Raw genomic sequence first — 11,846 nt, 5'->3', positions numbered from 1 at the left:
GGCGTATGTTTACTGATATATTGGGCGGGCAGAGGCTGCGCGCCCCTTCCCTTCCTCTCCTGTCTCCGCTGGCTACTCCGCTGGAACCTTGGTTTCGTGAGTCTGGTTTTGTTATTAAACTTGTTCAAATACCTATTACCTTGGTGATTATTAATCCGACCGCTGCAATCTTTCATTTTGTTTACAAGCTGAATTCATATTATAGCATGTATCAGTTATCTATTGCTTTGTATGACTTAAAATTTTTCTATTGACTCCAGTCAGGGAAGCCAGTAGGTTAACTGCAGATCTTTGCCTATCAGTCCTCTCTCCCAAATCTAATCCCCCAGTCTCATCCCTGACCACCTGCTGCATCCTCCCTTACTCCCCAACCCCCATCTTCAGTAGATCAACCAGATCTTCCCCTACTAACGTTTATCCCCGACCCTAACTCCAGTAGGCAATCAATCCCTGGAAAACCAGAGGCTGCTCTGACCAGGGAAGAAGGCTAACTGCAAATCTTCACCTATTTGTCCTTCTCCTCCAAATCTAATCCCCTATTTGGCATGGACTGCATTGCAACCACTGCTGCTTGAGGAAGTTGCAGCATTTTGACTTTGGGGATCATAATTCTCCAGTACCCTTTTATTTTCATTTTTAATAATTCTCACTATGTGTTATGGATGTTCTCTTATGCTTTCCCTCTGGGAAATTTTGTGTGGGGTTGGAAGGATGAAAATGTGTACAATGATATCCTGTTTAAACAAAATAATGTTTTGGAAAAAATCCCTGCCACTGTGGAACCATATAGCATAACTAACTCTGCCTACTCCCATACAAGTGAATACTAGGTTTCTAGAAAATTTAGAAAGTAAAATATGCTTGATAAATATGGTATATTTGATAATCAAGATTTATAAATTCCCAAGGTCTACTTGTAGGGCCCAGGGCAGCTGCCACAAAAGACTCAATAGAGAACAGCCAAAAAGTAGGCCTGAGTTTCGATTTACCCTAAAGCAGCACCTGATTTTAGGAAAGCCCACAAACTGAGACCACTCAGGAATGGACCAATTGGCACCCAAGTGGAAAATATCTAACATTCCGAAGGAAATATCTAAGTTTCAACCATTGAAGATAGGATCGCCAGATGTCCCTTAACCCGGCACAGAGCCAACCCATTTCACCAAGACACACCCCAAGACTAATGTCAGCCAATCAATTTGAACCTTAGAAACCCGCTAACCCCAACCTCTGCTATGATAAAAACTCCACCCCGATTGAATTCAAGGCTCTCTGATCTCTTACCACTGCATTGGACACACAGAGGGTCCAAGCTCGAGTTTGAATAAAGGCTTTTTGCTTTTGCATACAGATGCTGACTCTTTGGAGGACTCTGTCATCTGGGCATAACACTATTCTGGTTCATAGTAATATTTGTCTAGTTTTGTCTTTGCTCACTTTTAAACTTTAGCTATTTTGATAAACTAAGCCATATAAAAAACCCTTCAATATTCAATAATGGAATGTCTGATATCCTAAGAAAGTCCTTTAACCAAGGTCAAGCATTTAGACAAAAACTCTCATTCTCCAGAGGCTTGGAGAAAGTTTCTGTTTGCTAATAAATAGAAGATATTCTTATCTCTCCTAAGAGTAACTTAGGCTCTTACATTACAAACTGCCAATATTGGTGGAACTGTCTTTGAAATTTCTTGCTTCATGGGAAAGTCTGCCAACATAGGATCAGACTAGGCCCTCTGAATGTGGGTGACAGTTGTATGGCTGGGGCAGACTGTGAGGCCGCTGGCAGTGGCACCTGGATTTATCTCTACTGCTTGTACTGTTTTTTTTTTTTTTTTTTTTTTTTTTTTTTTTTTTTTTTTNGGAACCCATTCTCTTTGGATGGATACCTTGCTCAGCCTAGATATAGTAGGGAGGGCCTTGGTCCTTCCTCAAAGCAATGTGCCTTATCCTCTCTGAGGAGTGGATGTGGGGGCATGAAGGGGGGATATGGAGAGGATGTGGAAGGAATGGGAGGAAGGAAGGGAACTGGGATTGGTATATAAAATGAAAAAAGATAGTTTGTTTTGGTTTTTGAAAAAAGTCAAATAAAATAAAACAAAAAATAAAGCTTAAACATGACAGCTAGTTTTCGAGTTTCAATTCCATACCATTGATCTGTATTTTTTTTCTTTATGCCTGTATCCCTTTAAGAAACTATCACTATAATTTTGTAATAAATTATCTTCAATGTAGTAACTTTGTTACATAAAATTTATCCTTTTATCACATGTAAGTGTAGAGATCAGCAGCATAATTGTTCACATTGTTTATTATCATTAGTATTACTATCTCTCAAACTTTTAGTCATCTTCAATATAGCAAATTTTCAAAGAGAAAGAGAAAAGAATGTGCAAAAGGAACTTTGTTCTTCTGTTCCAAGACTGTTTTGGTTATTCTTAGTCTCTTATATTTAGATATTAACTTCTGCATAATTTATTAGCTTCTGCAATGGAGGCGGTTGAGATTTGATAGCAACCGCAGTTCCTAAATTTGTTGATCCACCTGGGGAAAAGCTAGTCTTCTATAATGATGACATTTCTTCTCACTCATTTTGTTTATTTACTACTTACTATTTCAGTGCAAAAGTCATGGACTTCTTTGTTTACATATTTCTAGTTTATTCCTTTGATCAGATTGTAAACAGCTGCTTTCCTAATTTCATTTTTGTATTGCCTTTTGCTACGTGTGTGCGCACATGTGTGAATTCCTTAGGGTTAATATGTAAGGGCATATCATTCACAAACAGAGTTATCTTTACATCTCCCCTTAAAATTTATTTTTATTTCCTGACCAAAATCTCCAGTACAATGCTGAGTAGAAATGCGAAGATTAAAAAGATCAAGCATAGTACACCAAGATTGCAATCCTTTACAAGGCCTTTTTGTAAGCTTGGCTCTTGGATGGTGTAGGGCCAGGGTCTACCCTTGTTCCTGGGGTTCATCTTGAGGACAGTTTCTGGTCAGCTAACTAAAGCATTCTGTTTGTTCCTGTGCTCCCTCTGCCCCACCTGGTGATTAGCCATAGGCCATTGTTGACTCCATATTTGGTGTGTTAATTTCCCACCTGCCTGGGCAGAAATCCTTGTGCAGCAGCTAGGTATATAAGGATTTTCCCAAGGTTGAATTAATGGCATTCGGCTGATCTCCTTTAGAATGAACCAGGTCTCTTTGTGTGTTCTTTCAATCTCTAGGCCCTTGCCCGACTCGCATACGGTACAGTGGCGCCCGAACTGTACCAAGGAGGTAACACAGAATCGGGTGTTACAGGATGGCATCTGAGAAGCTGGATTTCTTAGAGGTTTGTTCCCATCATTGTTAAAGGAACCAGCTCAACTCTCCAAATTGTTAATGCAGCTAAAGTGTGTTGAATAAAAGCTTTTCTTTTTGGGAGACCGGAACTTGGTACATACTAGATAAAGGGTGTCCAAATCAATATAACTGCCAATAAATTTTGGACTCTACAGTTTAAGAGCGCTCTCCAGACCTACATTTCAGACACACTGTTATAAACATGTTGCTAGGGAGATGAAGTATGCCCCGTGTGGTTTCAGTTAGAGAACTCTTGAAAACTTCCGCAGGGTCTCCTTATCCTCCATGCCTATACTTTTTTCTTTGTTGATTTTGCTTTATCTCTTTCTGTTGGAACAAACTGAGCCTGGTGCATTAGCAAACTTGAACCAGCTTTGCTAAACTTTGAGCATATTTTGTTGTTGTTCTTGATCTTAAGAGTAAAGCAGGTAGTCTGTCAACATGATGTTAGCTATGGGATTTTTCACAAATGCACTTTATCAAGACGATAAAATTCTCTATTTAATTCTTTTTTGGTTTTAGTTTGAGGGGGAAAAAATCTCAATAGTAGCACAGCCTGACTGTGATTAGCATTATACTCCTTCCCCAGCGACGGGATTGAAGAGGAGTGTCAATATTACTGGAATAGTCTATTTATAAGTTTTTTTTTCAGTCAAAGTGCTGGATTTTTTCAAGTACCATTTTGGCAGTCAATGATGATGTAAGTGTGTCCTTTATTCTACTCATATTCTATTACATTAGTTTTTACATATTAAACAAATCTCACATTCCTAGGGTAAATCAGGCCTGGTCTCAGATTTATATTATAAACAATGGCTAAATAAACACATAATTAAACAGTGCTAATAGTTGCTGCTAAAATGAAAAAAAGGGGGGGGGGAAGTAAGAGTAAAATTTATCAGAGATAATACTAATTTGATCAGAAATCTTAATGATGAAAGGGAGACAATTCCAGGCGGAAGGCCGGGCTAACTGCAAATGGAGGTAACTAGGAACAAGTTTAGTGTCTTTAAAGCCTCAACAGCAGATCCCACGATGGTCAAAGCAGTGAAGAAGATGGAAACAGATCACACAGGGGCCTTGTGGGTCACCGCTGAGAAATGCCAATTCCTTTCCAGTTGTGAGGAAAGCATTTCCAGCACTTCCTCAACCGGCTTAGGCAGCTTTACCCTGACCCTTCCTTTTATCTCAGAAAATCTAGAATCATCTCTGGGAAACGATTCTCCTTCGCGACCCAGAAAGGCCAGGCACCTCTCGGTCTCTGCTACCTCCGATTAGTCAGGGAAACATTACTGATTCGCTTTGGGCGGTTAGGAAGTGAATGTGTGTGTTTGTTCGCGGTGGTTAGTTCACTAATGTCCAACCGAAAGAACAACTCTCAGCCCCTTCAGCGTGGTCAGCACCTCTCCAGGGCTCGGTGCTCTGCGGGAAAGCGCTGGCCAGCGGTTGCCCTGGGACACTGGCAGCACCATGACCTCAGTGCACCCTGCGACCACCAGCAGGGCTTGCATTTCAGGGCTATGACCCGGGCTGAGAAAGCCTCCAGGGAGACAAGTGTCCCCAGCCCCCACCCCCAGAGGCCGGGTGCCCCTGTCTCTGCTCCTCCTTGCAGGTGTGAGGCTACCCTCCCGAACTCTCTGCACACACTTAGCGACCTGGTCACACACCCCCTTTTCTCCTCCTCCTCTGCGGAATTCGCGACAGCAAGGACTCCTGCAGTCAGGTCCAGCTCCCTGCAGCGCACCCAGCCCCAGCCCTCCGCCCTGGTCCTTCCCCAGCCATTGTCCTTGTCCACTCACCTAGGATGCGAGTGATGCCCAGGGTCAGCTTCTCCAGGTGCGGCTTGCTGCCGGCTTGTAGTGGGGGCGGCGTCTCCTCCATGGCACGCGTCCCCACTCCGCGCGCGGCGCCGGCCACAGTGACCGGGGCCGCCGCGGAGAGCCGGCCGGCCGGCTGACGTGCCCGACCCCGCCTCAGCTCTGCGGCCGTCGGGCTCACGGCATGCCGGGAGTTGTAGTTTTCGGCGCCTGACGGCTCGGCGAGGAGAGGATGGGTGGCCCGGGCGACCCTGGCAGCAGCAGTTCCGCCGGGCGCTCGTTCCCGCGACCCTGGCGCGGGCCTCAGCTCACATCTCCGCGACCCCGCCTCGCCTCGACCGGGAGCTTCTCCCCTCGCCAGGGCCGGAGGCGCAAGCGAGGGCGGGCCTCTGCGCCGAGCGGCCAATGGGGACTGAGCCTGGAGGCTGGGGCGTGGCGGCCCCGGCGCGACGCCTCGAGTGGCGGTTGTTTCAAGATGGCGGGTGCGGCGGGCCCCTCCCTGCCGGGCTCGGCGTTCTGGAGCCGCGACTGTATCCTTTGCCCCGCTGCTAGGGGGCGCCGCGCCGTCCGGGGTGGCGAGGGTGGGGGCGCGAGGCTTTCCTGGGCCAGAGAAGTGCGGCGCGCACGCCGGGCCAGGGACGGGCCTTTCCACTCCGAGCTGGGTGTCCCCGCGCCTGCCTGGCGACGAGGTGTCGCTAGGTGGGAATTCTGGCTCGTGAGAAATCCGTCCTCCTCGGCTGTGGGTTCCGCAAAGATGGCCTTTAATGGGGACGCCTCAGGCAGGGCTGGAGCAGCTCCTTTGCCAACCCTTGCCGGGAAATCACTGGCTGAGGGAGGGTGCGAATGAGTTTGTGTGGTTGGGAAGGCAAGTGGGGGTGGACACACTTTGCTGGGTGGGCAAGGTGTCTTTTTCTCTTGATTTCGAATTAGCCTTAGTGTGCGCCACTGGGAGCAAATCAGGTGATTTTGCTTGCTTCTCGGACTAAGAAAGGCCCTTTAGTGATGCTGTGTTTACTCCTGCGCCTTTAAGAAGGTGTAGGTTTCATCTGGGGCTGGATCGCTGGTGCTAGTTAGGGGATGCATTAGGAAGTGCCTGGAAGCAGTGTTGACTTACTAGATTGTGCAACACCCTTGTTGGAAATTGAAGTTTGAGGCTTGTTTTTGCTCAGGAAACTGGAGCTTTCTAGTCGCGGAGTAGTTAGAATCCCCGGTTCAATAATTGATGAGATTTCCAGGGGTTCATTTCTAGGATTAGATTAGCTCTTGCATCCTAAGCGTTGGCCATGGTTATGTACTTCCTTGCTGGAGGGACATTAGTGGAGTGAACACGTAATCAGTGTCCCTGAGTGCCTGAAAAGAGGGCAGTTGGCTTGCTAGGTGTGGCAATGACATTGTTTTAGGCGTTACTGTTACCTTTGGCAGAATCACTCTGGACATTCTATTCGACATAGCTCCCAGTGAAACTTAGAAAATTGTATTACCAGTTTCCTTTATTGAGTTACTTGGGTTAGAGCTTCGTGCACGCAGGCAGGAATGCCTTTGCGATCTGAGCTGCCAAGGGTTTAATGTTGTGTACTGACTAAACGGAATTACTGCTTGTCTCTGATAGGTGAGCGAGGAACAAATAAAATTATCTCAGGTAATGTAAAAGAAATCATACCGGTGTACTTTCAAAGCAATTTTCCCACTTATTAGAGTTGGAAAGCAAATATGTGGATCAGGACCGCTGTGCTGAATTAGGAACTCAGGAAACTGGGACCAGGCTTGTCCTTAGGAAACATAAAGAGTTATTTCCTTATAACAGCTAAAGGTATTTTTCTGATATACAATAGAGGAGATGACAGTCTGTTTCACTGGGACTAGAATGAGCAGTATGTGGTCCAAACCTTTGCTTTTGTTGTTGGCTCCCTTGTACTCATTTGTGCAGTCATAACACTCATCATTTGTTACAGACGTAATAACATACTCCCTACCTTTTACATTTCCTCATGGGCCGAATAGTTAATGTAAAATTCAGATATAAGAAGGGAATTGCAGTTATTGGTATTGCTTTTTTCCTTAGCCTATTCCATCTAATAACCAATTAACACTCAGCTTCTGATATTTTCATTCTAAATTTCCAAAGACCTACAGCTGTGTTAAATGTACATTGTTGCTATTTGCTGAAAAAAATGTAATGATAAATATGAACTATTAGGTCTTTGGATCTCCATTTCTTCCTGACACATTGATGATTATTCCCCAGGCTTCTCCAGAATAAAATCCCACTAGGATAAAGTCAAATGGTATGCACCTATGATCTGGTATTCTTTGTGCTTTACTGAATAAAAGATTCTCAGTGCTTCACTTAAATGATTAAATAAATGTAATTGAGAGATTTCTCAATCCTGGAAGTTTTCATCATGAGAGAGCAGATAATTAGTGATTGGTCATCACTTTCAAAAAAGTTGTTTGTATCCTCTGCATATATGATTCAGTGGTGCTGTTTGACACAAGGTATTGGCATCTAATGTGAGAATGCCACATTGCAGTTGTGGGTTAAAATCTTCTGGTAAAACGCTGGGTTTTTGGTTGTGAATTTTACTCTTGCGGACCAGGCTGTCCTCAAACTCACAGAGCTCCTCCTGTCTCTGCCTCCCAAGTACTGGGATTAAAGGGTATGCCACCACCACCCAGCTGAGTGTAGATTTCTTTACTGTAAATGGAGACTGCTCTTTCGTTCCTGGCCGTCTAGACCCAAATAATCACACAGAAACTATATTAATTACAACACTGCTTGGCCAATCACTTAGGCATATTCCTGGCTAACTCTTATATCTTAAGTTAACCTGTTTCTATTAATCTGTATATCACCACCAGGCTGTGGCCTACCTATATGGTTTTAGCATTCTGGCATCTGTCTCCTTTGGCAGCTACATGGTGTCACTTTTTTTCTATATTGCTGTTCAGATTTCCCATCTGGCTTTACTCTGCTAAGCCATTGACCAAAAAATGCTTTATTCATTAGCCAATAAAAGCAGCACATATACAGAAGGACATTCCACATCATCTTCTCTCTTCTAATTAAAAGGAAGGTTTTAACTTTAACATAGTAAAATTACATATAGCAAAACTATTATCAAGCAACAATTGCAGTTACAGTATTTCTTTATGAATCTAGAGTTTCATATCTAATTTATCTTTTATTATAACTAAGGAAAACTATAACCATAACTATATGTCTTCAACTCTTCATAGACCCCAGAAGGATATAATATTACCTAAGTAAACAGGAAGTTCATTGTAAGCAACTTCCAAAGTTCTACAAATGACAGAGACATCTTGATACCTTGATAGTCATGCAAAGTTTTGTGAAGTTGGGAAATCCATCTTCAGCCTACAGGCCATAGTATCTGGCAAACTTGTCGATGAAGCAGGAAATTTGAAAGACTGTTTCACCTATATTGGTAGTTTGTCAGTCACTTTCTCCTGTGTCCTGCCTGAAAAATGGCAGACTCTTTCATGAAGCAGGAACCCTAAATGACTGTCACACCTTTAGGCAAGTTCAGCAGTCATTTCTGTGGGTCCTGCATGTCCAGTTCATACAGCATAACAAGCAGTCCAGGCAAGAGCAGTTTCTTGCCCAAATGTCTAGCAAAGTCCTTAAGGAAACTCTTCGATGTTCATCTTTCTCTTGAAGTAATTGATGCTGCCAGAAGCAGACATGTCTCACTGTTGAGAAAAGTCTTAAGTTCCTAAAACATTTTAAATGCCATATTCTGTAGGTCTTTGAAGTATTGAAGATTACCTATCTAATTTAAATATATCTCTATATATCTAGAAAACCTAACTAACTAGACTACAAGTTTGACTATTATAAATCACTATCATTAATCTTTATTTCTTAACTATACATTTTTAAATGAGCTTCACAAACACAATACTTTAAATGAGCAGAAATACACACACTATAATAAATCGACCTTAAATCTGTGTCAATAAACCAAGATCCATACCAATGCTAAATATTCGTCTTTATATCGTATCCCCTCCCCCCGCCTTTTTAAGAAAGAGATTGACTGTGGGTACTTAGCCATTTATAATCAACCCCCTTTAAATGAAAACAAACATTTACAAATAATCATTTTGTGAATTTGGGCATTGATTTCTCCAAACTTCTTCCTGTTGTTTGTTGGGCAAAGTGCTTTTATGGTTCATAGAGACCTTTTGGGGGTATTGTTTTATAAAACCACATAAGCCTGGAAGGAATCCACAGGTTCTCATGTTCTGTGGAAACAAAAGCAGAACCTCTTTTCCAAAGCAACATATCCTTAGACCCAAATTTTGAAGTCAAGATACCTTTATGTTGATTTAACTTAACAACCCCCAGAATAAAATGTCTCTCTGCAGTCAAAAATGTAAATAAAATGCAATAATATACATAATCCAGACTCTGTGTGTTTTCCATCTTTACATGACTTACTTTGTTTTACTCTATTACCTTTTAATATTTAATTATTACTTCTTTAATCTATGACTTTCTGTACTCTTTTTTCTCTCTCATAAGCCCATGTACATTAACCTATACTGTAACCCATTTAGGAGTCTCTCTCTTTTTTTTTTTTTTTGTCTGAATCTGTCTTTATTGCATAGCTGCAATCATTTTCTGACCATAAGTACCTTCCTTTTTTTTTTTTAAGTGCTTGTTGGGCATGGCTAGGACCAATTCCATGGCCCTGCCTGTTGGCTCTTCCCAGTCCAACATTATGGAGGCATGCATATCACCCCAGCTTCAGGGACACAGCAGGTCTTTGTGACCATTAAACAATTTGTAGCATGCTGCTCACAAACACAATTTAAGTGCAGGACCTACCGAAAGCCAGTTCATGGCTGCCAGCCCAAACCAGGAAGCTGGCTCTTAAAGGAGCCTCACAGTTTTTTTTCTCTTTTCTTTCTTTCTTTCTTTCTTTCTTTCTTTCTTTCTTTCTTTCTTTCTTTCTTTCTTTCCTTTTTTTTTTTTTTTTTTTTTTTCTTTTTTTTTTTTTTGCTAATGCTGAGCCAGGAGATTTCTTTTAATGGAGCCATGCCTTTGCTTGTTACCAGCAAACAGAGCCTATCTGGAAAAAAAAAAAATTGCAACTACCAAGAGGCTGCCTCAGGTGGTGGGTGCCATTTTGTAAACAGAAACTGCTCTTTCATTCCTGGCCATTCAGACCCAAAAAAATCACACAGAAACTATATTATTTATAACATGCTTGAACAATTGCTTAGGCATAGTCCTAGCTAACTCTTTATTTCTTAAATTAACCCATTTCTATTAATCTGTGCATCACCACTAGACTGTGACCTACCTGTAAGATTTTGGCATTCTGACATCTGTCTCTTTCAGCAGCTACGTGGCATCTCTCTGACTCTGCCACTTTCTCTCTATATCTCTGTTCACATTTACCACCTGGCTCTGCTAAGCCATTGGCTGAAACAGCTTTATCCATTAGCGAATAAAAGCAATACAGACACAGAAGGACATTGCCTACTAATCCACATAGTTCATAGTAGTGTTAGAAGTGGATACTCTTTCTTCAGTATCTAAATTCAATTACTAATGTGCTCTTGCTGGATTAACAGACTTAATAACAATATAAATAAAGTAAACTACAAAGGAGTGGCCCAAAACATTGCAATAATTATCATTTCTGTCATTGAATTTTCAAATAAAAATAGATTGAGACTTTACATTGACTTAAGCCTAATTGACCTCAAAACCTTTGTAGTAAATATACCTGTGTTGGTGGCAAATGATATATTATTCAAAGAATTAGAGAACAGTAAGCAATATTTAGCTTATTTATTTTATTTTTTAAAAAATGTATTTATTATATATACAGTGTTCTGTCTGTATGCTTGCTGGCCAGAAGAGGGCACCAGATCTCATTACAGATGGCTGTGAGCCACCATGTGGTAGCTGGGGATTGAACTCAGGACCTCTGGAAGAGCAGTCAGTACTCTTAACCTCTGAGCCATCTTTCCAGCCCTACTTAGCTTATTTATTTCACATACTTGTTCCTCTATACCACTTCTGCCCTGGCTTCCAATAACTACTTTCCTTCTGGGGATATAGGTAGATTGTTATCATCATCAAGAATATTTTGTAACTTGAAGAAATTCTTGTTTAATTACTTCTAACTAACAAAATATATAAATAATCTGGCATGCAGTTTTAATATATATTTGGTATGCCCTTTGTCTGTTTGGCCTTTCTAAACAGTATAGCTTTGTTGGGAGAGTTTATATAAGTTAAATATTTGAGTTCTTAATGAGACAATAGGTTGTTTTATGTTATTGGAAGAGACAACTTCCAATGCTATTTTTAAAAATGTTTTTGAAATTAATATTTACAGTTGTTGGACTCATGCCTCAAAAATAAGTATCAATTTTATTCCTTTTAGATGGCTTAGTAAATACTAGGTATTCTTTTTGTTTGGAAATGCATACAAAATTGAATATACAGCATGAAAATCATCTTTTTTGGTGTTAACATTTTAAAGAGATGAGACAAGGCTATGAATAAACGAAATGCATGCATCTACTAATAGTAGATCCTTCAGAGAAAAATAAAGTAGGAAAAGGCCAAGGATGAGCAGAGGAATCACAGTTGGAGAGAATTGTGTAGTTTAAGTCCCTATGTGGTTAGGCAATGAAGGCC

General features: G+C 41.6%; 2 protein-coding genes across 7 annotated transcripts in view; one reads left to right on the top strand and one right to left on the bottom strand.

Moving 5' to 3' along the window:
- Tpgs2 (tubulin polyglutamylase complex subunit 2) overlaps positions 1-5,285 on the bottom strand; it is a 52,989-nt gene extending 47,704 nt beyond the window's left edge. The window contains exon 1 of the mRNA XM_050134902.1: positions 5,147-5,285. Coding sequence (XP_049990859.1) covers positions 5,147-5,228 — 82 coding nt within the window. The 5' untranslated portion in view covers positions 5,229-5,285. The remainder of the gene's footprint in view (positions 1-5,146) is intronic.
- A 111-nt stretch (positions 5,286-5,396) lies between these two features.
- Kiaa1328 (KIAA1328 ortholog) overlaps positions 5,397-11,846 on the top strand; it is a 262,267-nt gene continuing 255,817 nt past the window's right edge. For 4 of the 6 annotated variants that reach the window (XM_050134867.1, XM_050134866.1, XM_050134865.1 and 1 more), the window contains exon 1: positions 5,397-5,694. In XM_050134867.1, the coding sequence (XP_049990824.1) occupies positions 5,397-5,694 (298 nt within the window). Of the gene's footprint in view, positions 5,695-5,737; positions 7,450-11,846 lie in introns of those variants that run through there. The other 2 variants (XM_050134871.1, XM_050134870.1) reach the window with 1 other exon arrangement.

This window comes from Alexandromys fortis, unplaced genomic scaffold (genome assembly GCF_014885135.2).
Source record: "Alexandromys fortis isolate MF-2015 unplaced genomic scaffold, M_Fortis_MF-2015_v1.1 scaffold_25, whole genome shotgun sequence".
In the NCBI taxonomy this organism is placed as follows: domain Eukaryota; kingdom Metazoa; phylum Chordata; class Mammalia; order Rodentia; family Cricetidae; genus Alexandromys; species Alexandromys fortis.
The sequence above is the reverse complement of the archived record's forward strand: the minus strand, read 5'-3'. Positions and strand labels throughout refer to the sequence as shown.